Here is a 25,760-nt window from a genome sequence, read left to right as displayed (position 1 = left end):
CCATTTGTTTTTGTCCCGTAGCTCCCGATGACTCACTTCAGCACATACACAGTGACACTAATACGCTCACAAACACACCAACGTGTGAATGTCATTTTAACCTCCACCCAGGCCATTGGGGCTTAGCCATTGTGTTTTGTAGCTGGCAGACTGTTTGGTGTGTGTATGTGTGAGTGTGTGTGAACGGTGCTAATCAGTATGTTGTTGTGTAGTTGTGCTTTGTGACGGTGGAACAGGCCTAACTATAATCCATATTCACCCCCTTCCAGATGAAACACTGCCAAGGAAGCAGCAGCAGTCGTGTTGGCCCTCTCTCCTGTAACCTCTCTCTGTGTCATTCTCTCTCAGTTACTCTTTCTCCTCGCTTTACTGTATGTAGAGATCAGACCTGATTAGTGTAGCATTAATCTTTGGGATTAATCCACTGAGACTTAATGGCTGGTTTTAGTGTATTAGCTTGGTGAGACACTGTTTCTCTCACTAGATGAGACATCAGCATAAAAGCTTGTCTGTATAAATGCCTCGGCAGAGGAATTGTTAAAGGTTCTAGATCCAACATTCACAGCATTAATATATGAGCAAACAACTATTTGCTATGTAAAGGTATAATGGAGTAATGGCATCTGAGCAGAGAGTAAAATCACGCTCCCTCTGTGTGTGTTTTAAGGCAAGTCTCTCTGTGGTTTGTTGTGATAGTAGGTCCAGCTGCATGTGCATGTTAGTGCATGTGAGTCCTGTGTGTGTATCCCACTGGCTTGCTAATTGCCGGCAATCTGCACTTCAGTCATACGGCGCTTACCATTGATATGGGGATAGCATCATTGCAGAAGCGTAGCACCCACCCTCTGGTTCCTCCCCAGGTTAACACTGTTGGCTCTGTCAGCACTGTTGCACTAGCACAGCTACTTACTAGCTGCTGGCCCATTTTGAGAACCATGCACTGAGAACTTGAATCAGACTCTGAATCACATATGCAGAACAACCTATAGAGTTCCTATAAGGTGAATTAAAGGCCCAGTGTGTAAGATTTAAGGGGATAGAGGCACCTAGCAGTGAGGATTGCAGATGCAGCCAGCTGAAACTGGTTAGATTTCCCTTAGTGTTCATTGTTCAGGAGGTTTTTACCAGTAGCCAAATTATCCACAGAGGTCTCTTCCTCTCCAAAACAAATGGACCTGGTGATTTAAATCGGTAAAATCCCTGAATAAAGCTGTTTCATGTTACAAAGCAGTGTTTCTCCTACAGCGTTCAGCTTGTCAGAGATGAGCTGCTAGCCAAGCACCTGCTAATCTGTGCTCACCTTTTTTCTCTGACAATGTAAGATCCACATGTTCAGAGGGTTTTTACCAGGAGCCGAATTATCCACAGAGGTCTTCTACTCTCCAGAAAAAAATGGACCCACTGATTTAAAGCAGTAAAAACACTAAATAAAGCAGATTCACGCTTAAAAAATAAATGTTTTTTCCGACACTGACTAAACATGATTGGCCCTATCTAGTACCAGTGGTTGGTTTGTCCATTCTCGGCTACTGTAGAAACACGGTAGTGCAACATGGTGATCTCCATGACAAGGACCTGCTCCCTTTGTAGACATTCTCATTCTAACATACTTATTATATTATATTCCATTTCTGCCAATATATCCCCCCAAAAATCCTGCACACTGGACCTTTAATGTTTTGATTAAAGAATGCTGATTTTTATTTTCCTGAACTGTTGGGTTACTAATAACATAAAGGTGGCTCTGTTGTACCAGGACATCCATTTTATTATTTAGACCTGTGCTTTCCCTGCTGCAACGTGTCAAAATGACTTCCTTGAAAAAGCCCTATTGCATGTAGTTAAACCTTTGACACCTACTAGGTGTCAATTTTGGTCATTTTTTATAAAATACAGGAAAATAAAATAAGTCAAATTTCGTCTACTACCTCCTCTTTTTAACCAGTAAATACAAAACTGTGCCTGATAGCTGACATCTGGTGATGGGTGATACAGACAGTCTGGTTTCTCCTGAGCTCTGTAATCGCCCATTCTGTGTTTAAGTACAGCTGAACTGAAGATTAAGTCGCTTTCATGTGCATATTTTTCTGCTTCTGTTGTGAAACAACAAACAGAACAATAAAATGCTAATCTGATATTGGTGCATTAATACAGCCTATTAAAATAATTAACAATATTTCCAGTGCCTGTGACAGAACAGTCAAATCGTTATTTTGAGATTGTGAAAATCCACATTGTCCATATTACGTATTACGTATGGCAAAAGTCAACAAGTCGGCCATTGGTCAATGTCGCTGTATTTCCACTTAGTTTTGCGGTGTGTCCTTCACCATAAGAACTACTCAACGTTTGTCGCCTGTTTCCTAACTTGTGTCTTGAATTTGGTCGTCCAGTCTTCTGGTTTTTGAATGAGAAATACAGACCACTCCCTGCTGGTATGGAGGGTTATTTCTGTTCACACAGGGGCAGAACATACATGTTAGTTGGCCGTTGGCTGTACTCTCTGTGCTGTGTTCAAGTGCATGTTTTTGGCAAGACACAACAGTCATCTTTTGCCGACACTAGTTCTTTGGTGTCAGTTTTGTATGTCTGGACATTTATTTAATGTGATAAACAAAAGTTTAATGTGGACAGAGGGCCAAATATGAGTAAAATTCTTATTTACACAATGCATACTCTTAAAGACACAGGTCTATGCACAAATAGCAACCAAACAATCTCTATTTGCCTCTGAATACCATGTAATGCTGTCAACAGCTCCAGAAAAGGTGAATAAATGGGCCTTAAGTGGAGACTGTAAAGTCAACTGCTGTTTCCACGGTAAAGAATGAACTCTCAAGCTAATGGGATATTGTTTTTCTATTCCCACTTGTGCAGCTCTCTCACCAAAGTGTGGAATGACGTTGATTGTTCACAGACCCTGCTCCAGAGGTTGGACCCTATTAAATGAGTCGGCTTAAGGGAGAAAGAAAGGGAGCAAAGGAGGAGAGATGTGTGAGAAATAGAAATGGGATCACATACTAAATGGAGTTGACACTGCACTTACATAGCTAACCTCTGGCCCCACACATTAGTCTGGCAGACAGTATTAAATGCTGCCTCTACATCACTCCCTCCTCTTTTCTTACTTATATCTCACACCTTAACCACTGCCACCCTCCCCCCCTCTCACTTTCCCTCCCTCTCCTCTGCTCACGCTCATTCATCTTCTGGCTCCTGTTGGCATCCCCTCCTCCAGCATGGCTGAGTTAATTAGCTGTGAATGGTAATGGAGGGCAGAATTCGAATTTATGCACCACGTTCATGCTGCATTTTCCTGATTGGAAATATGCAATGTCAATTTCATATTCCACATATAGCAGCAGGGTTCAGTTAATCTGCCAAAGTGAGCTATATTAACTTATTAATAGGCACGGTTTACAGTGGGATACACAGGTGAGAATTAATGTGACCGTCTTCTGTCTGGTTTCCCAGCAGCTTCATTCGGCCCATATGGCTCCAGTTTGAGGCTTTACCGATTGTTTGATGTGCCCAGGTGTGTGTGTGCACACGTGTGTGAAGCCACAAAAGCTTATCTGTTCAGCTTGTCTTTTTTTATCGGAGCCCTCATCCCATTCTCTGCAGCTGCTGCTCCTGTGATTGGTTGTACACAGAGAGATATACAATGCAGTGACACTCTGGGGAACAATGAATGGCTAATTATATGAATTAATGACAAGCACACAAAAATTTAAATACCTCTTTAGAGCAGACTTGTCATTAATTTATACTCCTTGTCTCTCTTTCTTGGAATGATTTATGCTTAAAATGACCCTGTTGGCTAGAAAGAAAAAAAATGACTCTAATTTGCGATGATGGGCTTGGAAAGCTCCAGCTTTGTTGTTGTGAGTCATTGTGCGTATGTGTGTGTGTCTGTGTGTGTGTGCACGCATATGTCGGCATCTCCCTGCCAACATGAACGTTACAGCACTCCCCAACCTGTCATCTTACATTACTTCAATGGGACTTTGAAGGCCTGTCATAATGAGGCAAAACTCCAAGAAAACATCTCTAAATAGCATGAAGGATGTGCTGTGTGTGCACGGTGCATAAAATCTATGACTGCTCGGGAGTAAAATAGGATAATGGAGACATTGTTGGCTGTCAGATTCCGGTTTATATTCTTCGGTTGATTTGCCAATTTTCTATGAATTTTACCCTGATTTGTCTAATATGTCAGCTATTTCAAAATGACACAAAGACATCTCTTTTAGCTACCTCTCGTGGTGTCTAGGAATTTAGATAGTTATGGTTTTCTTTGCCCAGGTTAGAAGATATCTGTCTCCTCTACCCTCGTACAGTACAGGTGAACAGAATTTGTGAGAAAATGACATATACAGCTGCATTAATAGGGAGACCAGGTGTCCCACTTTGTGCAGTGCTGCACAGCTTTTTATCCCTTTCTAGATGATGTCCCGCATTTTGATTGGCTCTGGTTTTCTAAAATCTGTCTTTTTTTATCTAACGTCTGTAAAGAAAGCAGGAAGGCTGTCATCACAGGCCGTGTTTGATGTCAATCAAACCGCGCACACGTGGGTCAAGTGCAGGTGAACCTGTCAGCTTCACATACACAAAGCCCAACAGTCACCACAGAGTTACAAGATATGCAGATTTAGGCAGAGTATGATGGAAAGTACCACAAAGAAAACAAAATGCAGTTTGAACAAAGACTGGGAAGCTAGTAAAAGGAGATTGTCAAATAGTTTTGGGGGAAATTTGCTTATTTATTTTATTTTTCAGTGTCACGTTGGAGTAGGGGAATACGACATGAAGTGACACAAGAAGAACAGAAGTGTTTATATTTTACATTAGACATTATATGAAAATTTTTAGACTACCTCAGCATTGTTCCACACAAACTACTCTTTGTCTCATGTTTGGTTTGTTGGGATCTGGTCACCCTATGCACTGGCCGATGTTTTTACATTTTCAGTGCAACAGTAACTATATGTAATGTGAATGGGGTCGCTCTTAGAGACAAACCACAGAAAATGATCATCCAGATTTGTGCCCCTCAGCTGTATGAAGCATTTTAGCATCTTGCAGGTCATTGTTTTTGTTTTTTCATCCACCTTTTCCAGATGCAGCAGGTAACTGTTTTCAGCATGAAATATAGGCGAATAGCTCACTTCCTGTTGGATTAAGGTCAGGGGATTCAGCCAGTGATTTGTAGGTCTTGATGAGATGAACAAGCCAGTTGTGGTTTGACCTTTCTACGACATTCCTACGGGCCGCAGTGGCCATTTTAGTGTGCCTAGGTGGCACTAGAGAGCCCATTTCTGGCACTTTAGGGGTTCATTTTTTCATTTTATCGAATTTTTCGCCAGTCCTGACATGCATGCCAATTTTGGTGAGTTTTTGAGCATGTTTAGGGGGTCAAATTGGAGCTCAAAGAGGCGGTGGGAGAAAGAAAGAAGAAACGAGGCCAAGGTCCCTAAATATCATCATATTATTTTAGGGCCATATCACCCACCCCCTAACCTGTACAAATAAGAAACTGTAAACTCAAGAATGCCTTGAGAGAATTTCTTTAAATGTGGTACAAACACCTAATTGGACACAGTGATGAACTGATTAGATTTTGGTGGTCAAAGGTCAAGGTCACTGTGACCTCATCCATCACATTCTCATAAACACAATATCTCAAGAAAACTTGGGGGGAATTTCTTGGCACAAACATCTACTTGAACTGATTAGATTTTGGTGTTTGAAGGTCAAAGGACGAGGTTGCTGTGACCTTACAAAACATTATCTTTGGCCATAACTAAAGAATTTATCCACTAATTGAGACAAATTTCACACAGATATCTAATGATGAGGTGATGACATTTTATTCAAAAGGTCAAGGGTCAACTTCACTGTGACATCATAATGTTTTCAGGTCATTACTCAACACTATACCTCAGGAATTGAATTGGTGACATCTTGGGAGTTCACTTTGAAACTGTGCTGATTGTATAGACTTTCTGTGCTGCTGTGTGATTTGGGTAAATCGACCCTTTAAGAGCCAACACAGACAATCCAACAGATTCAAAAATACATCCATGGCTTGAGTGTACCCTCACTTAACGTTCCCTCTTTTGTCCCTCAGGATGATAACTGGGGGGAAACCACCACCGCGGTGACGGGCACCTCAGAGCTGAGTATCTCTCAGGAGGAAGTTGTTGGACTGGGGAAAGGAATGCAGGACCGGACCCAAGGCTTCCGCCGTTATCTTCCCCTGGCTGTGGGCTCATGTGTGGGGCTGCTGGTGCTGGCCACGCCCCTGGCCTTCCTGCTTCTTCCAGCCGTAATGTGGCCAGACAGGCTGCAGGCTTGTGGTGCAGCCTGCGAGGGCCTCTTCCTCTCCATCGCCTTCAAACTCCTCATCCTCTTGTTGGCCATGTGGGCCTTGTTTCTTAAGCCAGGCCGTGCGAGCCTGCCCAGAGTGTGTGTGTACCGTGCCTTCCTCACCACACTTACACTCCTGCTCACCATGTCTTATTGGCTCTTCTATGGGGTCCGGATCCTCGATGCACAGGTGACTTTGAGATTATTAAAAGTATTTTTATGGCTCCAAAGATAAGAAATATTATCTGAGGTTTTCATCCAGCAATGTTTTCACTGAACCTGTGATGTGTTCTGAGCAGGACGAGGATTACCATGGGATCGTCCAGTTTGCTGTGTCCCTCGTGGACTCCCAGCTGTTTGTCCACTACCTGGCCGTGGTGCTGCTGCAGCTCCGCCACCTCCAGCCCTGCTACAGCGTGTGTGTCATCCGCTCCACAGACGGAGAGACACGTCACTACAACATAGGACAGCTTAGGTACGCAAACACTGTTATTAAACTCCTCTATGAGCTTCATATACCTCCTAATGAGGAAAAGAAGAAACTATAATTACAAGCATATTAGAATGAATTAGAATTACATATGAATACGACCTTTCTATACAGTACGCATTGAGACACACACACACACACACACACTAGAACTTGGTCACAGTAATTGGAGGCCAGTGTCCACAGGGAAGACTGGCACAGGCAGTAATTGAGTTACTCATCAGCCTCCTCGTCTAGCTAGCTCAAGGCAAGCTATTCTCGGAGTTTCGGGGGAGGGATGACAAAGTGCCAGACACAGGCGCTCGTCCTACGGCTGCCTCACTTTGTTTCTGTGCTGATCGAGAGTGTGACTACGACAGGGCTGGGAGACAACTGCGGTCATTAGATAAGGTTTGTGTGATGAGGCTAAAAGCTTAATGGGCTTATAATTTACATGAAGGTTAAAACCTGGACAGGAGGCAGAAACAGACTAAGAATAAATACTATAATAATAGCTTCTAAACACTTAAAGGGGAACCTCACCAATTTTACACATCAGAGTCTGTTTGCAGGTTAGGGTTGGGGGATATGGCAAAAAATATGATCATGCCAGTTTTTTTCCATATTGATCGATATCAAGTTGCATTGTGGGTAAGGTAGGCATGCTATGACAAAGAAGAATAGGAATAAAAAAGATAATATCTCTGGTTCTGATGCCTCAATTTAGATCCCTTTTAACTGTCCATCATGAGTCAGACATTGTGCACTAGTAAATAGGTGAGGTACACGTTTAATTGAAGCAACATTTTAATTACACACCCTTGTCAGGCTTCATCATGCAAAAATAAAAAAAGCAGATCAACAGAACCTCTTCTGTTCGTCTAAAAACTCAGTGTTCAGTAGATGAAAGGACATCATTCATTTTTTTATATAAGTCAGCCATGATGTAAATTATATTTCTTCTGTCTTTCACTCTCTCTCTCTCTCTCTCTCTCTCTCTCATCTCACAGCATTCAGAAGGCCGCTCTGTCCATTCTCGAGTATTACTACAGAGATTTCCCGCTCCATAACCCAGCCCTTCTCTCTGCCTCTAAGCACCGAGCTGCCAAACACCTGGCTGGGTTAAAGGTCTACAACGTGGACGGTGAGTCGCCTCATCTGTCCCAAAAATAACCTCCTGTATTTTATACCATGTGTCTTGATGTCTCTCCTAGTGTTTCATTGGTTCCCAAGGGCCAGTTTTATTTAGTCTACACTTGACAGTTTCACGTATATGAAGACTGATATATTTTGTTTTGACTTAGCCCCGGGCTGAGTCTGAACTAAATAGCCGTGTTTCCATGGTAACAGTCAGTGACACCTGCTGACCAGCGGCAACAAACAATAAGAAAGGGGGAAATCGTGGCTCAGAAGTAGTGAGCCTTGCCACATTAAGAAGCCACATGTCAGCTCTGCTACGGGCACATTTTATATTGGGCAAGTTTTTGTGTTGTTACACACCTCACTGGATTTTTCAGGTGAAAAGTTCTTGTAACAGTTGAATTTTCCCAGAAGACAAACAACAGTTCTGAGGGAGTTAGTGTGAAGTGTTGTTACTGCGTTACAGCAAATAAGTCTTACTGAAGCTAGTCAAGAACTTGACAGCTTTGTGCAACAGACTAATGGTAAACGAACCTGCACTTTTACAGCACATTTCCAGTCTTCTGGCCCCTCAAAGCGCTTTTAACACTACATGACATATTCACACACTGGTCACCCAGGCTACCATTCAAGGTGCGACCTGCTACTTAGCCTAAATCTACTGAGCTTAAACGCACTCACACACCAATGGGACAGCCATCAGGAGCAATTTGGGACTCAGTATCTTGCCCAAGGATACTGCAACATGCCACCTGGAGGAAGCCGGGAACAAACCACTGATCTTCTAATCAGCGGACAAGCTGCTCTATTAACTGAGCCACAGCCGTCTATCTAAAGTCTGATTATTTGTAATATCTAAGTCACAGTCACAGTCCGTCTGTGTGAAACAGGTCCCTGTTTAAAGGGATACTTTGCTGATTTTCAACCAACTTTGTATCAAGACAATGTGGGTAGTATGTGTAAATGAACTATGGTAAATTTCCCTCCATCTTACCAGAGCACAACTCTCCCTGCTAATTTCCCAGCTCTTCCAGCTCACTTCCAGCTCAGATTTTCACTGGCTCTATGGTTGTTGTTGAAACTACAGATTGTACAAAGCTTTTGATTTACTTGTCCATCTTCATCCCAACCCTCACCTATGGTCATGAGCTCTGAGTAGTGATCGAAAGAATGAGATTGTGAATACAAGCGGCCAAAATGAGTTTCCTACATGGGGTGGCTGGGCTCAGCCTTAGAGATAGGGTAAGGAGCTTTGACATCCGTAGGGAGCTCGGAGTAAAGACGCTGCTCCTTCGCGTCAAAAGGGGTCGATTGAGGTGGTTTGGGCATCTGATCAGGATGCCTCCTGGGCAACTCCCATTAGAGGTGGTCCGGGCACGTCCCACTGGTAGGAGGCCCCATGGTAGACCCAGAACACACTAGAGGGATTACACATCTCATCAGGTTTGGGAACGCCTTGGGGTCCCCCAGGAGGAGCTAGAAAGTGTTGTTGGGGAGAACGATGTTGGGGTGCTTTGCTAGGCCTGCTGCCCCCACTACCCAGCCTCGGATAGGCGGATGAAGATGGATGGATGCCACCACAGACAAAGAGTATGGAAGCAGATCAAGAGAGAGAACCACCCCTCTCTCTGTCTCTCAAACTGCGATCAAACTGTAAAACTAGGCAGTGCTGATCAAATATAGACCAAGATTATGTTACTGTATTGCCTGTTTCTAGCCTAAAATGTCTTCAGAAACATACTTTGGTGCACTGTTTGACTGTAATATGAGAATGTATGAACAGGAAATGGGTGCCACACTGTTTCCTGTATTGTAAGAATAGAGGCTGAAAAAACTGAAATCAAACAGTAAAACGAGACAGTGCTGATCAAATATAAACCAAGATTTCCTAACTGCACTTCTTTTACTTTCCTGTTTAATTTATTGCTTCGGTTAGGCGCATTGCATTCTGGTAGTTGTAGGTTTTCTACCTCTTGTACAAATGCAAATGCCACAGCCCTTTTTTCTCTGTTTTCTTTTTCTTTGTTTGTTTTTTTTTGGTCCTGTAGCACCATTTCCAGGCTAGTTTTATAAAAAGACCATCATCCCAGTCGTACAATATTTCTTTAACTATGTCCCATGCTGCTACTGCTTTCTTGTTGTGATGTTTTCTTTTCCATCTCCATCTCTTCCACGATCAGCTTTTAAGAACAAACTGAGAAAATATCTTTTGGACAGTAAGTACAGATAAAAGTCCTCAACATCACTGTACGCAGCACTTTATCACAGGAAGCCGCTGATTTCACGGCTCAGCTCACTCCATCTTTACTGCACTCTGAAGCCTACATCCCTGACATAATGTATATATTGCATCAGTGGCGAGCACTCCCACTACACACACACACACACACACACACACACACACACACACACACACACACACACAGTGCTCTTGATATATAGCCTCTCAGCACCCGCACACATATCCTGTGATGCCACATATTGCACTCTTTCCTGCAGTTAAAAGGGTCCTCCACTCACCACCCATAGATCCCCCACCTGCTACACAGCACAGTGGATTTGATGATCTATGGGCGGGATGCAGTGTGGGTTATGGTGTCCTCATAGCACCTCCCATCCACCCCACCCCCCCTTTCCCTATCAAAGTGCAGCGGAGAGGCCTCTAGGGGGCCGTGGAATTTCAAGCCTTAAATAATTCATCAGACTAACGCTCATTCCTCACATACTCCCACATCTCTCCTTCCTCCCGCTCAGCCCGTCTCCAGCTCGGCTCGCTCTCACTTTCCTTTTTTTTTTTCTCCCCTTCTTTCTTTTCATTTTTCACTCAATTCAACCCCCACCCGCCTCCCCTTCTCTCCTTCTCATTCACAGTCACTCAAAGTCTCTCTTCTCATAGCATGAATATGTAGGACAGAAAGTTAAAGAGGCTGGTGTTTACTTGTATTTTCAGTGGAAAATATCTACAATGCTATGTGTGCAAATTATCTTATGGAGCATTCTCTCCATAGCACACACAAGGATAGCTTTTCATCCATGTTTTACTGCTGCATTCAGCATCTCTTCCTCACCTGCACACACATATGTGCAGATATGCAGATCAGATTATTAATGATTTACATCCTCACCTGACCTGCAGCGTTTAGTCTCCACAACCTCCCCCCAAACTCTGCTGATCTTCATTAATATGGACAGACCCTACTCCCCCTCAATAAAGCCCCAAGAACTCGAATGTGCTGCCGTACAAGCTGCATTAGCTTTATGGGTTTGTCACACTAACCAGTGAATTCACACATCAGGCAAGAAGTGTGGCCTTTGATGTGTAAAATGATGAATATTTAAACCACCCTGCAATATAAAGGTTTGTGCATCAGACTTTCCGAGGAGAAGATGCTGTCTCTTTTCTCAGTGCTATAATTAACATTCTCTGTGACTGAGATACATGATCTGGCAGGGTGCCCTAGATAAGTAACAAAGATTAACATACACTCCTCTCAAGTCTTTCTCAAACCTATAAAATACATGATACTGACCAAAGAGGTTGATTCATATTTGTACTCCTTCACTGATGTGTAAGATCTTAGCTTTCCTCCCGTCTGACCTTTTCTCTCCGTGATTCAGATTGAGATACAGCCCATTAATCAGAGTCAGAGACCCCGGTGAGGTCAGAGGCTATTTCCCTCTGCTCAAAATGATATAACCAATTTGCCTCTGTCCTCGCCTTTCGGTGCAGCCCCTGGGAACACAGCAGGAGCGCAGCCTGGTAATGGGAATCAGTCACGGGCCATGGTTGCAGCTGCCGGTAAACGCAAAGACAGCGCCCACAATGAGCTTTACTACGAAGAGGCCGACTATGAGAGGAGGGTCCGGAAACGTAGAGCCAGGTGAGTCACAGAAACAATCGACAGCATGTCAGAGGGCAACTTAATGATCCATAGACCCTTTCATAACTGCAGCTCCATATGTAGATGTGAGTGCAATTTTGCTCATTGGTCTGAATGCACATCTCATTTTGCCTCCATAAGGTTTACTATGCAGGATTTCCCCTAAATAACAATATAGTGGTGGGCCTAAAGTATAGATTCATACAAAAATAATCCCACTCAGTCATCGCTTATGACCCACTATAAGTGTGTTAGTGTATTTATCTCCAGAGACTCTGCCCTCTGCCTGTATTTCCTTATGTTCTTCTTATTTTGCTGTGCACACATCCAAGAGAGAGCTATTGCAAAGCACAGCAAGCAAGGTCAAATGCCAAGTGAAGGGAATCTGGGGTTGGCTTTCACTTTCTCTGGCGATATTGTGTACAGACATTCATTCATTTTCTGTAACCGCTTATCCTGTTGGGGGTCACAAGGGGGCTGGAGCCTATCCCAGCTGACACTGGGCAAGAGGCGGGGTACACCCTGGACAGGTCACCAGACTATCACAGGGCTGACACATAGAGACAGACAATCACTCAGTCACCAATTAACCTGCAAGTCTTTGGACTAGGGGCGGAAGCCAGAGTACCCCGAGAAAACCCACGCTGACATGGGGAGAACATGCAGACTCCGCACAGAAGGGCTCCCCCACCCCGGGTTCGAACCCCCCTCGGATTCAAAAACCCAGGGATCTCTTATTATCCAGTATAAACAGGAGGAATAATTACAGCAAACCTGTGTTAATGTACGTATGGGCACCTTAACAGAGGCTTGAAAAACTGTCCACCTATCCTTTGAGAGCACTGTCATAAACTTGAAGCTTAATTATCATCTCTGACCCATAAAGAAAATGAAATCAGTTTAATAAACAGGAAACATTGTAACCTGCCAATAATAACTGCAAACTGCAAATTATGTTGCTGAGAAGATTCTTGTCCTGTCAGATTAGTCTATAAAATGTATTTTCCCCCCTCATGGTTCAAGGCAAAAGAACTGACTGACTGAAAGACAAAAGGCCATTACTTTAACAGATGATAGATGAAGCCAGTGATATCATGTACTCAACAGTCACACTGGTAGAGTAAGGATTAAAGTGAGAGCTGACAGTGAGCTAATTACTGTGTGTATACTCCCTCTGTGTCAGGCTGGTGGTGGCTGTGGAGGAGGCCTTCACACACGTCCGGCGAATGAAGAAAGAGGATGAGCGCGCAGCACCGTCTGACATCATGGATGTGCGTGAAGCAGCTCTGGCCATTTTTCCCTCAATGGCCCGGGCCCTGCAGAAGTACCTCCGCACCACCAGGAGGCAGCACTGCCACAGCATGGAGAGCATCCAGAAGCACCTGGCTTTTTGCCTCGTCAATAACATGAGCCCTAAGGTGAGTGTGGCTTTGGACCTGGAATTAGATAATGTGTTATATAATATTTAAAACCACAGGAGTCAGTTTTTTTATACTTCATGTATATCAGATATTATAACATACTACATGTCATTGCTTTAATCTGGGGACACAATCAAACAGTGTCACTTCTGTATTGAGGGTGTCTGCAGCTCCTAAAAAGTCAAAAAAAAAATGAAGTCTTGAATTTATGAAGTCTTAATTGCCACGAAGATTATATCTAATTTCATTTATCCGTCTTTCAATTTCTTTTAGTCAAAATTAATCCATCTCTTCCATGTGAAAACCTACATTTCTGACATTACAAATCTTACCACTTAATCTAACACTGTGGCTGAATCCAAACATTCACCCTCTGGACTTGCAGACTGAGCCCTTGCAGACTTCAGTTGTCCATAGTGTGACGTATTTACTGTCATCCTGTAAAGTCTGCGGGGGCAGAGATTGTAAGCAGCTGATAGACAGCCTCAAGACTGTTTTACTTGTTGCCGTGGAAACGTTCAACTATCCTTGCTGTCATATTCATATATATGTTATGTAAGCTGATGAACAGTGCCTTCTAATCTGTCCCTGCAGATAACAAGATATAAATTCCATGTATAGCCTTTTTTGTGTTTTAATACATCTCTACATAACAGGTGTTCAAAAACAGAAATATTTGTTACCAAGGGTAGGACTATAACTCAATAAATTGGGTATTACTTACTTTAGAAGGCTGTCCTTTGTGTTTTTCGGACATTTTTTAGCCAATTACACTGCACAGCCTGATAGGCTGCAATAATAAAATGTATTTTCAGTCCCTCTACAGCCTGTACTTCAACATATCCCAGTATCATGATGTGGTTGAATATTATTTCTGGCCTTCACAATTCAATTAACATTTTGATAGACCTATCAGTACTATCAGTAATTACTTTACACATTCATACTTTTTTTCGGCAATTGAAAAACCCACAATGTCACCTCCATATTGCAGTTAATTGTGGGTTATTAAATCAGTGAAGTCTGCACCCCAAGCAGACTCCCTGGAAGTCTGCAGAAAGTCCGCTTGAGGCCCCTTGTGGACTGGTTGAATTGTGGATTTGGACAGCCCTAAGCACTCCCAGACTTCCAGGGAATGTGCCTGCAAAGTCTGCGAGTCTGGAAGTACGGTGAAGTGCGGTGAAGACTGGACATTTGGATTCAGCCTGTCTTTTTACTTTATACTTACCTGTTGGCAAAATGTAGATTAAGCTATCTCACTCTAATACCTACATAAAACCTACCTCTGCACTGGACTACATGTACTGTATACTACTTACCTTTATACTTACCTGTGGTGGTTGAATGAGAAAAATGTGATTTGTGCAAAAAGTCAGTCTTAAATTCGGATAAAAATTATCTTTAAAAGTAAGTGTCTGATACCTGTTTAAACTCCTGTTTCACTCAGAATGCAATAAACTTAAAATATCATTTTAACCTTTCAATAAATTTAAAATAAATTTCTTATCTTGGTGACTTAATACTATCACTGGCTGTTTCTGTGTATCCAGGCCTTCCTTGAGGCCTATCTGGCCCCTGGTCCGACCCTGCAGTACGGCCCCGAGCGCTGGATGGCCGACCAGTGGACTTTGGTCAGCGAGGCTTCCGTCACCAGCGGCATAAAGGAGGGCTCAGAGTTCCTGCTGAGGTGTCTTGACTTTAGCTTAGCTGTGACCATCAAGGCCATCCCATACATCCGACTGACTGAGGAGTACATCGACCCCAAGTCTCACAAGTTTCTACTGCTGCTCCAATCAGAAACCTCAGTTTAACACAGCGGACTGATGCCGCTGACTCTGGACTCACAGGACTGTTATCTGACTGAATTTTTTCAACAACAAAAAAAACTTTTTGTACTGTTTTTTGTACTTCTGTTTATCTAATGTCCTGACATAGAGTATCTTTGTGTCCTCTTCTTTGTCCTGAGGGAATATGCTTGGATTTCTCTGTCCTGACGTCTGCAGAACACGGTTCAGGTATTCCTCTATGCACAACAGATGACCCCTCACACATTCTCTCCTTCCTTTTGCATGTGCCGGTGTGTGCCTGCGTGGGAGAGTTCATGATTATAGGAGGAGTGTGTGTGATTTAGGATGAAAAGGCATGTGTGTTGTGAGTGTTGTGTACACTCGGGATCTGTCTCGACCTGTCTCTTCTTTCTCCTTAGCGTTACTATAGTAACCAGGACATTTGATAGAACCTGAACCCCTGCTCTTTTTCAGTCTTCGATTATTTAACTGTCCCGTGTTACAGATGTATGTACAGTATTTATGTGTGAATATACTTTATCCCTCCAGACTTTTTATATCAAAATTGTGCATTGCTTGTATGATTTTTTTTACCTTGTCAAAGATTTTTTTTTTTACCTTGTCAGTCTGCGCTGTATTTGTAGAGATGACTGGACTGTAAATAGATGACGATATGTTTGCAAATGTCAAATCACTGGAATTTCCTGGACTGAATGCCAGCTACAGTACAGCTGAATATAGATGGTCTAGCCAATAGATTGTGAACGAACACATGTGACTACTTATTATGTATGTACAGTTAAGTGTGTGCAGTGTACACTGATTTTTTTTGTAGGCTAGCAGAGAGATTAAATGTTCGGACGGCTATGAGGTTCATGTGGTTGACCTTTTAAATCTCGTGTCAACTTTGTGCCCCTGATTTTCAACTTAACTCTTCATGTGGAGGGTGCAGTTTTGCAGCATTTGTCTGCGTAATGTGTTGTCTCCTGGACCATCAGGTGACACAAAACCTAAAGGAATATTAATTCAGCAACTTCAAAGATTTCACTCAAATTTCTAGTCACTTATCTCATGTTTGCAACTATTTAAACAAGTGTAGAAGTTAAATAATTTAGTGTTAATTAGCTCAACCCAGTGTCAGTATTTCTGCTGTCAGTATTTTGTCTCAGTGTCACTCTACTGCCACCTATCTGCAGCTACTGGAACAGCAACACTGCCTTGAGCTTCACTCAAACTGTTGATTTGTATGAATATTTGATCTGTGCTTTTACAACCTTTTGTATTTATGAAACCTGTCATGTTGTAAATTTATATTTACACGAGTGTTACTGTGGTCACTGACAGTGTAGTTTGTTTAGGCTTTTAGAGTGCTGATGGTTGTACATAGCTCTTGACTACACATGTGCCTCAGTTATACATTCTTGGGATGTGTTCAGCATACATGTGTAGTGTTTTTTTTAAGTGTGTGCGAGTGTGTGTGTGGATGTGTGTGAGAGAGAGTGAAGAAAGGAGACAGAAAGGGAACTTAATGAAGAAAAGAGATTGCTTTCCCAAATGCTTTGTCCCGATTTTCTTTTATACAACAGAACACGTAAAACCACAGCAGCTGTGTCAAAGTCACATTTGTAAAAAAAATAATAAATATTTGTATCGACCTTTTCAACTCATTTGATTGTTGTATTTTTATGCAGCAATAATTGATAAGTGGGACACCTTGTATCCTTTATTAAAGGGACAGTTCACCCCAAAATCAAGAAAGCCTCCTCTTAGTGCTAAAAAACCTCTCCTGTTGTTTAAAATCATGTTTTTATTTCACTGTGTGCAGAAGGAGACAAGAAGAGAGCAATGAGTTACAAAAGAAAAGAGGACACAGCAAAGCAAAGTGAAACTACAGGAATGCAAGAGAGGAAGAGCAACACAAAGAATTAGCATCGTAATGAGCTTTCCAGAGTCAATCCAGTGGTGTAACGACAATATTATCTCCCCGTGCAGCTGCTGCCTGGCCCATTAATTCAGGTGAGAAATAAAGCCGATGGAGATAGAGGAAGTGGTGAGAGATGAAAAGAGATTAGAGGTTTGCTATTGAAAATGGAGGCTGATCAGCATGTGGTTTTACAATTTCAAAGCTGTAACCCCCCGGGTAGAAAATACACTGAGGTAAACCGAACATTGAATCTTAAGTTGTATTACCTGAAAGGGCGCTGGAGAATGAAAGCAAAGAGAAATGCAAACACATATTTACCACCCAGTTTGGTTTATGGACACTGAGGACAATGAGCCACAACATATGTAACTGAAGAGATTATAAATAAAAGAGATTAGGTTTTGAAAGTGCTGCTCAGCGGGGGAGGAAGTACTCAGATCCTTTATTTAAATGAAATTACCAGTACAACAATGTAAAGATGCTCCTCTACAAGTAAGTCCTGCATTCAACATTTCACTCAAGTAAAAGTGCAAGTGTACTATTGGCAAAATGTAATTAAAGTGTAAAAGTAAAACTATTTATTCTGGCAGATATCATATAGAGGGTTCTCAGCATGATAGATCAGATAAGAGAAGAAAGGAGAAAGTCCTGCTGCATAATGTTTTACTGATATTTTAGACTCCAGTCTTTACTCTGAAATAATAAGGAGCTTTATCACCCTGAGGTGAACATTGATATTTGTAACTTCAGTTCCTCGCCAGAAAGGGCTATCTGACAGCAAGATAAAGCAAAAGCAAGTGGCCCTTTGGTAGGTGACTAAAACTAACCAACTGAGGCAATATTTGCATCGCTCGTGAAACAGCAGCCTCACCCATCAGCTGTGCTGTGAACTTCATGTAGAGCATTTCTGTATTTGCAGTGCTTCTTCTAAATGTTGCTCACGTGTCATCATATTGGTGAAGATGTTTCTTTATTTGCTCGAGTAGTCTGTTTGCATTTGTTTTCATAAACTGCAGTGCATTGAGCTTTCAGGGCCAACATAATAATGTGGAGTAGTCCAGAAACTTAAGTACATATATTCTTTATTTTAAAACCTAAAACCCATTCCAGGCTTATTTACATTGTCAAAAAAGACATTTTGGATATTAAATAGATTTATTAATATCAGCAGAAATATTCAGTACAAATCTGGCATTGTTTTATTTGTGAAAAGTCATTTTACTGTACAGTAGTTTATCTGAAATCCATGTTGAACTCAGCCTGAAGAAAAACACAGAAGAGTCAACACTTACTAGCATTAGGCTAGTTTGCTAGGCTAGATTACTCATCGTCATCATCATCATCGTCGTCGTCGTCGTCGTCGTCGCTATCGTCATCATCATCGTCGTCATCATCGTCGTCGTCGTCGTCATCGTCATCGTCATCATCGCCATCTTTATTGTCATCATCGTCGTCGTCATCATCGTCGTCATCATCATCATCCTCAGTGTTAACTTTGCCAGAGAGAACATCCTCGATCCAGTCCTCCAGCTCCTCTGCAGTGGGCAGATCCTCCTCATCGTCCATCTCCATCCACACGCTGTCGGCCTGCTCACAGACACACCGACAGAGTGGACAAACACTGTCAGGACAAACTCAACACAACACTCTTATCGCGTCAGACAGGGTGCCAGGGTGACTCACATCTGTGACATTGATAACTCCGATCTGTGGTCTGAACAGGTCCACCTTGAAGGTCTTCTCCCAGTAGGGGATCAGCTGAAAGGGGTCACCAACAAAAAACAACAAAAAATACCATTAGACATGCAGCATGTAGCTAAATATTTCTCCATGATTTCTTTTTTATTTGACAGCTCACCAGGGGGAAGTCGTCAGGGTCGATCCAGACGATGCTGAGGTCAGGTAGGTGGGTGTTGTCTCTTGCCACCTCCTTCAGGATCTCCAAGAACTCGTAACCATCTGGAAGTATTTGCACATGACATCGAGTTATATAAAACTCTGCAGCTGAAATAACTGAAGAAATAGTTTGACAATTTTGGAAATATGCTTGTTCCATTCTTCCCAGGAGTTAGATGAGAGTAATGGCACCATTCTCATGGTTGTAAATGAAATACTAGACTACAGCCAGCTGCCAGTTGCCTCGGCTTAGCACTAGAAACAGAGGAACAGTTAGCCTGGCTCTGTCCAAAGGTAACAAAATCTGCCTACCAGCACCTCTAAAGCTTACTAATAAAAAATAAAGACTGAAGAAAAATAACTGTTCACCCAGCACATTGATCATGGCTCTCTGTTTCTCAGTTTTGTGCAGTGACTTTTTAAGTGTTTCACCCTGTTTCCAGTCTTTGTGCTAAGCTAACCTAACTCCCTGTTGGCTCTTGGAAGTAGACACCATGACATCAACCACTGGTCTGTGGCTTTGAAGCCTATGGTTTGGCATTTTGATTGTCGCCATTTTAGATTTTGGAGCCAGAAGTGACCAGAGGTGATCACATTTGGACAAGAGGGTGGAGTTTGGGAGGAGTGAGGGGTAGATCTGACCTAATATACCTAGCACACAGCTCACTCCAAGTAGCCAAGCACAGCCACAGTTGCCATGAATGTTGAAATTAGCTGTAGAGACCAAAACTGTTTTCGCACCAGGCTGTTTACATGTTTATTTCTATTGTTCAGTTGGGCATTTTATGGGGATTGACTCGCTTCTGGAGCCAGCCTCAAGTGGCCAATTGAGGAACTGCATGCGTTTGCACTTTTGCCTTGGCTTCATTTTTCAACCCTGCAGTTTGCGGCTCAGTACAAACATAAGTTTACTCAAAGTAAAATTGAAATGATTGCTATGAAGCCTTTACATTTGTTGCCTTTCAGTTTTTGTGTTGACTTATAATTTATACAAAAGGATGTTTTATGGCCATTGTCATTACATTATTAGATTTTTAACATAACATCTTAATATTCTTATTATTAAATGTTTTGTTTGCTCTGCGTTCTATTGTATTAGTTTGTCTTTGTTCTATTTATTAGTGTTTTATCTGCTTTATAGAGTGCTGCAAGGATAACATTTTTTGTAGACCAACTCTGAAATTAGCATTCCCCTGGTTCCCTCGACAAAAAGCCAGTGGGATTTTTTTCCAGTGGATTTTGGATTGGAGCAGAAAATAAGCTCTGTGGCAAACAAGTTTATACTTACTGTTTTGTTCAGCAAGATAATATTCACAAATAAACACTATTCTTATGATTTTTAAAGCATACATGCAATTGCCAGAAGTACAAAAGCTAATGTAAGGCTATAAACTAACTACAATATGGTCACATGAGCATGGGTATGATGATGTTCTGTAGTCTTATTTAGCCACTTGTTAGCAACTGCATTTTTAAGACACATAAAGGCTCCCTTGTATGACAAGTGCTAAATATATAAAGTTTGATTTATTAACTGAATGTCACACAAGAGTTATCAAGCCATTTGCTGTAAATCTCCAGTGTTTATATGTTCTACAGACTGATGTTTATCCCCTCCAAAATAAAACAGTGGCACTGCATATAGCAAACCCTTACCGGGGTCCTCCTCCTCTGCAAAAGCCACAATGTGGATGCCCTCTATGTCATCCTCCTTCAGAGAGGAAGACAAGTATAAAGGTCATGTTACTAAAAGTGTCTGGGAAAACTAAATTTAAACTTGTTAATGTCTACAGCCAGACAATCACTCACCCAGGTCTCAAACATATCTTCTGCGCGCAGCTTTCTCAGAGTAGGTCTGACAGCACAGAAAACACATGAAAGGTTAGAGTAAGTATTTAAAAAACAGACCTAAAGTAAAAAAAAACAAAAAACAAAACTGTGTGTTTACCGTCTGTGTTCGGTTATAAATTCTACCAGCTCCTCCTCAGAGTGAGGTTTGCCCGGGATGGTGACTGGCTCCTCCATGAAGGGCTCATAGAAATCCACCTCGTTCAGCTTCAGTGTCAGCTCCTTGGCCACCTGAAGCAACAAAGCACGGATCAGTCAAGAAAAATGAGGCATCGGCTTACTTGTTTGTTTGTTTGTTTGTTACTTACAGATTTCTCAAATGTGGCAAAGAACTTAATGTAGGGCTGGAACTGCTCTGCAGCCTCTTTAAATGCTTCGTAGTCTGGGGATGAAAGAGGGCAGGGAGAAAGAAGGAATTAGTATACAGTGTTATTAGACTGTATTGTGTTGTAAGCAACAGGATTTAGCTCTACTCGTGTTTTCCTAGTGACACATCTGTTTGTGCTTCCTCTGGCTGTTGTATACATGACATTTGCACATAAGGGAGCGGAAATAGCTGAACTTTGACCTCCACTTAATGCTCCCACAGTTGGTCAGACAGGATGTAGCTGCAGCTCATCACCACAAGTATACTACTCTAGATTCAGTTCTTCCACAGCATGTGAGATGGGAGCAGGCAGTGGCAGCTGTGTGTGCAACAGTGGTAAAAATGGATCTGTAAATCCCGTGGAGATGAGGGGGTTAAAATGCACTTGTGTTATAATGGAAGGCATGAGCCACGGAGAGCCCATCACGGACCCAGCTAACAAGAGCTGTGTTCAGACAGCAAAACATTTTACAAACATGCATCACACACTCACGCTCAGAGTCCTCGTTCTTGAAGTAGCCGATGAGGCGGATGTCTTCCTCCATCCTATCAAAGGCTCTCAGCTCCAAAGCATTTCCTATCAACTCCACCGGCTCCTCTAACAGCTACAGCCATGCAGACAGAGAGAGAAGCAACAGAGTAAGCTTGACGAGACTGGTGTTGATTGGTACTAGCAGCTGGGAATCTCCTCTTAAATCAGGCTACTCACGTCCAATAAGAACTCCACCAGAATGTTAGCCGAGAGCAAGCCGTCAAACTCAATCACCCGATCGGCCTTGAAGACATACACACTGCCCTCCTCCTCCAGGCCTGTGATTGAGGGCACACAACTTTCAGGATTTTGCTGCAAGTATCAATCAGATATGTGATGCTGTATTCATATACTCACCCAGTTTCTTTGCCACCTTTACATCTTTGTGCGAGTCAACCATTCCGAACCCAATGTCTTTCTCCTCCATAACCTGAGCTACAAGCTGCAGCCAAAAGAAAGAGATCATGATGGACTAAATGCTACGAACAAGACAGATCACATAAGACAAATATCCGTTTCCGTTCTGAGCTCTGAGAACAAAAAGTCCCAGGTCAGTTGAAATGTTCATCGAGGCAGCTTTTGTGAATTAAATAAATAATGGGAGCTTGACTGCAGGTTTGGTTAAGGTCTTAAGAATCCCAAAGTTGGCAATATGACAGAGGTGCTCAAGCTGCAGGAGCCACAAAGACACGGTTACATAATCACCCAGGCTGCCTTGTTCTAAATATAACCAAAGCTACAGTATATAATTGTTGTGGCAATTGTTCTGGGAAGTACAGTAGGTGAGAAAAGTGAGATCCTCCTGCCACGAATAGAACAAGGTTGTCCACTCTATGATTAATGTGTTTATCAGACATAGATTTCACGGCCGATGCAGGGGACATGTCCCCCTCAATATTTACAATGTGTAAAGTAAGTAGTGAAGATGGAGAGGACTTTCATTTTGCTGAAAATAAAGAAATTACTGCAATAAAGGCTCAAACTGATGCAGGAAAATACACTAGAATGCAGGATATTAAATGTCTGATGCTCAAAATTTCCTGCTCCGGCTTCATTTGTGTCCCCCATCCCACCCCCTCAACGTTTAAACTAAACCTACACCCTTGTCTTCACTGCACAGAGACAAGCTTTGGTTGCATAAAGTTAAAGGTGTTCTGTGGAGTTTTGACCGCTATGCAACGGCCCAGTCGCCAAAAGAAAATGTTGGCATTGTACGTTTCTGTAAATCATGGATACCTTCAATTTGTATGCTTCATATCATGTGTCATATCAACATTTCTACAAGTTAAGTGGCGTTGGTCTGATTATATGCATATGAGCTGACTTTGTCGTCAGGAAGTGAGGGGGATGGTCAATGGGTTGACACCTTGGTGAGATGGCTGCCAAGCTGCAAACCAGTGTTTGAGACCGACAAACAAAACTAGTTGTTTTTTAGTGAGACACCAGCAGCATTTTTAGCCGTGATGGTGCCCCCAAACCACACAGACCATATTTGGACAAGAGGCCGGCACTGCGGAGGAGCGACGGGTGGATCTGACTGAGGACACTATCGGCTTCTCAGTCTTTATGTGTTTGCTTCTTTCCAGTCTTTATGCTAAGCTAACTCCCTGTTGGCTCTTGGAAGTAGACACCGTGACATCAGCCATTGGTTTGTGGCTTTGAAGTTTCTGGTTTTGGCATTTTGATTGTCACCATCTTAGATTTTTGGAGCCAGAAGTGACCAGAGGTGATCACATTTGGACAAGAGGGTGGAGTTCAGGAGGAGCGAGGGGTAGATCTGACCTAATACACTGGCAGACAACCTGTCATTCAAAGCAGCCTGCCCTTATTTTTGCATAACTTTAAGCCTTGATAAAAAAAAATTAACTTCCCTGTGCAGTTGTCGTGAAGGGGAAAGTAGCTATAGAGACTGAAACTTTTTTTTTGTACCACTGTAAAGTTGGCCATTTTGACATTATCAGGACTGACTTGCTTTTGGAGCCAGCCTCAAGTGGTTGTTCAAAGAGCTGCAGGGTTTTTTGGCACTTCAGCGTTTGCGTCATTTTTCAGCCCTGGAGGTCGCAGCTTGGTCCTGCCATCTGTTTCATGCTATTCCACTGATCTACAGTTGGTGGCACCAACAAACCCAACAATGCACCAAAAATGGCAGTGCAGAATTAAATTGCACCTTTGAGTTTTTTCCGCTAACAAAGATGAAGTCAGTAGATCTCAAACAGGTTGTAAAGCTGCTAAACCATCTGCAAGTTCTAAATATTTGGAACAAATCAGCAAATATGTCAAATATTATGTGACCTTTAAGAAGTTCATCATTGTGCAGAGTGACTGTACGTGAGTGCCTGACTCTGTAGCAACATGGCCCACCTGTGCTGTGTCAAATAAGTGAGGCTAATATCAGGACTGCATGACTGGGTTCGGATTACCTTCAGCAGATCAGAGAGCAACTCACCCTCAGCCATGTGTAACATGAGACAGGGCACAGTGCACACTGTTCCCTACTGTATGGGATTCTAACAAAGAGATTAATTTAGTCTATCAATTAGACGTCAGGCACCAGCTGTTTGACTGAGCCTGAATGCAAAATAAGTCCGAGCTGTTTTAGATTGGCTTTCACCCCCCAACAAAGACTACCAAAATACTGCAACAGAGGAGAAAGTAGCTGTGCCCTTCAGATGTATCGCTCTAAAACATAATACACATGAGCTCTTGGTCTGTTTCTGCCAGCGGAGGGGAACCACAGGGAGAATTAGGGTGATGTATTTATAAGGAGACAGAAGCGCACATTGAATTAAGGCGATGAAATACAGTGGGTACAGATACACATTGACCTTGACGAAACTCACACATGCAAAGATTAAGACGGAAAGATTTGGAGTTTTATATCTCACCAGCTGGCTCTCTGATTATTTGGGCACTGATATGGAGTTATTATACTCTAAATCTTTTATATGTGTCTGGTTTATTGAACTATTAGTGTCCTTTCCTTCATAACACTGCCACCAAAACAAACCATGTCCTTTCCATTTTCTCTCTCCTCCATTTCCTGTAGTGACAACCTTTTTTAAACATTTCAAATTTGATCCATGCTCTTCTTCCTCTGTCCTGTCTCTTAAATGCACCCCGGCACCTCTTCTGTACCTGCTTTTCCCCTCTTCTTAATACTTTACCTCCAGCACCAGCTCAGTCATGTGGTGTTTTTTCTGCAGCTCCTTGTTGTCTGGTATGGGCCCATGGTAGAACAAGCACACCATGCTGTGCTTCTTCAAGGCTTTCTTGTAGTTTTTGTCATTGATGTCTAGGACGCGGTCTTTCCCGTCATACTGTGGGAACTCCAGGCCCTTCTCGGCCGGGGCCAGAGGCACAAAGCTCAGGCAGGAGAGCAGGAACAAGCACAGGGAGAGCATGGTGCGGAGCTACCACACACCCCCGAGTTTGGGTTCAGTTTCACGGTATAAAACTACACAATCAAAAAGGTTACCTAAGCCCTTTAAAAGAGGAAGGGGAGTGTAGGAAATGCTGCAGAAAAGTTTTGCAGATAAAAGTTGGTCCGTCAGCAGCACTTCTCAAGCATCCCAAGTCGTGCAGAGAAATCCAACTTCTAAAAGCATCCTCAGGACCTAGCAACTGTTTCTCCCCGTGAGCACTCCTTCAAGCCTTCTCTCTGCAGACACAAAGGCAAAAGAGGAGCACTGTCGGGCCTGTGAGGTGCTGGGGGAGTGGATACCATACATAGCAGCGCTCCTCTCCCACTTCTTGTGCAGGACAGGCCCATTTTTAGGAGACCAGTTGTTTGAAAGCTAAAAATAAAGCTGCAAGTGAGAAAGAGAGATAGCACCGGGGGATTTAATAGTGAGTACAGTTCTTGCTCTGTGTCTCTGATGTCTCTTTGAGGGAGTCGGGGATGTGGGAGGAGGGAGTTGAGCCCTGGAGATTTGAAGGGTTCAGTTATTTTGAGGTGTTTAAGTCTGTAAGGACCAAAAACACAGTGGATGTTTGGTTTGGTGCAAGAGCAGAGAATGATGGTGTATTTTAAGTGACAGCAACAGGTGTGCAAAGGGCAGCTCTAATAATCTGTGTGTGGTGGTCGCTCTGCAGATATGGTCTCATGAGTTTAGCATGTGCATTGGAC

General features: G+C 42.7%; 2 protein-coding genes across 2 annotated transcripts in view; one reads left to right on the top strand and one right to left on the bottom strand.

The window, feature by feature from the left end:
• LOC126393093 (vang-like protein 1) overlaps window positions 1-17,999 on the top strand; it is a 29,460-nt gene extending 11,461 nt beyond the window's left edge. The window contains exons 4-9 of the mRNA XM_050048955.1: window positions 6,131-6,559; window positions 6,669-6,844; window positions 7,849-7,982; window positions 11,709-11,859; window positions 13,043-13,277; window positions 14,831-17,999. Of these exons, the coding sequence (XP_049904912.1) occupies window positions 6,131-6,559; window positions 6,669-6,844; window positions 7,849-7,982; window positions 11,709-11,859; window positions 13,043-13,277; window positions 14,831-15,091 (1,386 nt within the window). The 3' untranslated portion in view covers window positions 15,092-17,999. The remainder of the gene's footprint in view (window positions 1-6,130; window positions 6,560-6,668; window positions 6,845-7,848; window positions 7,983-11,708; window positions 11,860-13,042; window positions 13,278-14,830) is intronic.
• Window positions 18,000-18,127: 128 nt separating this feature from the next.
• Window positions 18,128-25,345, bottom strand: casq2 (calsequestrin 2). Its single transcript, XM_050048956.1, has 11 exons — window positions 24,799-25,345; window positions 21,992-22,076; window positions 21,812-21,912; window positions 21,596-21,707; window positions 21,044-21,117; window positions 20,836-20,966; window positions 20,697-20,742; window positions 20,544-20,598; window positions 18,850-18,950; window positions 18,675-18,749; window positions 18,128-18,578 (listed from the first exon to the last, which is right to left on the bottom strand). Exons 1-11 carry the CDS (start codon window positions 25,033-25,035, stop codon window positions 18,312-18,314), a joined length of 1,284 nt encoding a protein of 427 aa, XP_049904913.1. The 5' UTR covers window positions 25,036-25,345; the 3' UTR covers window positions 18,128-18,311.
• Window positions 25,346-25,760: the final 415 nt, after the last annotated feature.

This window comes from Epinephelus moara, chromosome 7 (assembly GCF_006386435.1).
Source record: "Epinephelus moara isolate mb chromosome 7, YSFRI_EMoa_1.0, whole genome shotgun sequence".
Lineage (NCBI taxonomy): Eukaryota > Metazoa > Chordata > Actinopteri > Perciformes > Serranidae > Epinephelus > Epinephelus moara.
The sequence above is the reverse complement of the archived record's forward strand: the minus strand, read 5'-3'. Positions and strand labels throughout refer to the sequence as shown.

Excerpts from the sequence above, each read along its gene's own strand:
- casq2 (XM_050048956.1), bottom strand. The coding sequence starts at position 25,035 with ATGCTCTCCCTGTGCTTGTTCCTGCTCTCCTGCCTGAGCTTTGTGCCT. Across the intron at positions 21,913-21,991 it reads AAAGGTGGCAAAGAAACTGG|GCCTGGAGGAGGAGGGCAGT; the intron begins GTGAGTATATGA and ends CCTCAATCACAG. Across the intron at positions 20,967-21,043 it reads TTGCCACATTTGAGAAATCT|GTGGCCAAGGAGCTGACACT; the intron begins GTAAGTAACAAA and ends TTGTTGCTTCAG.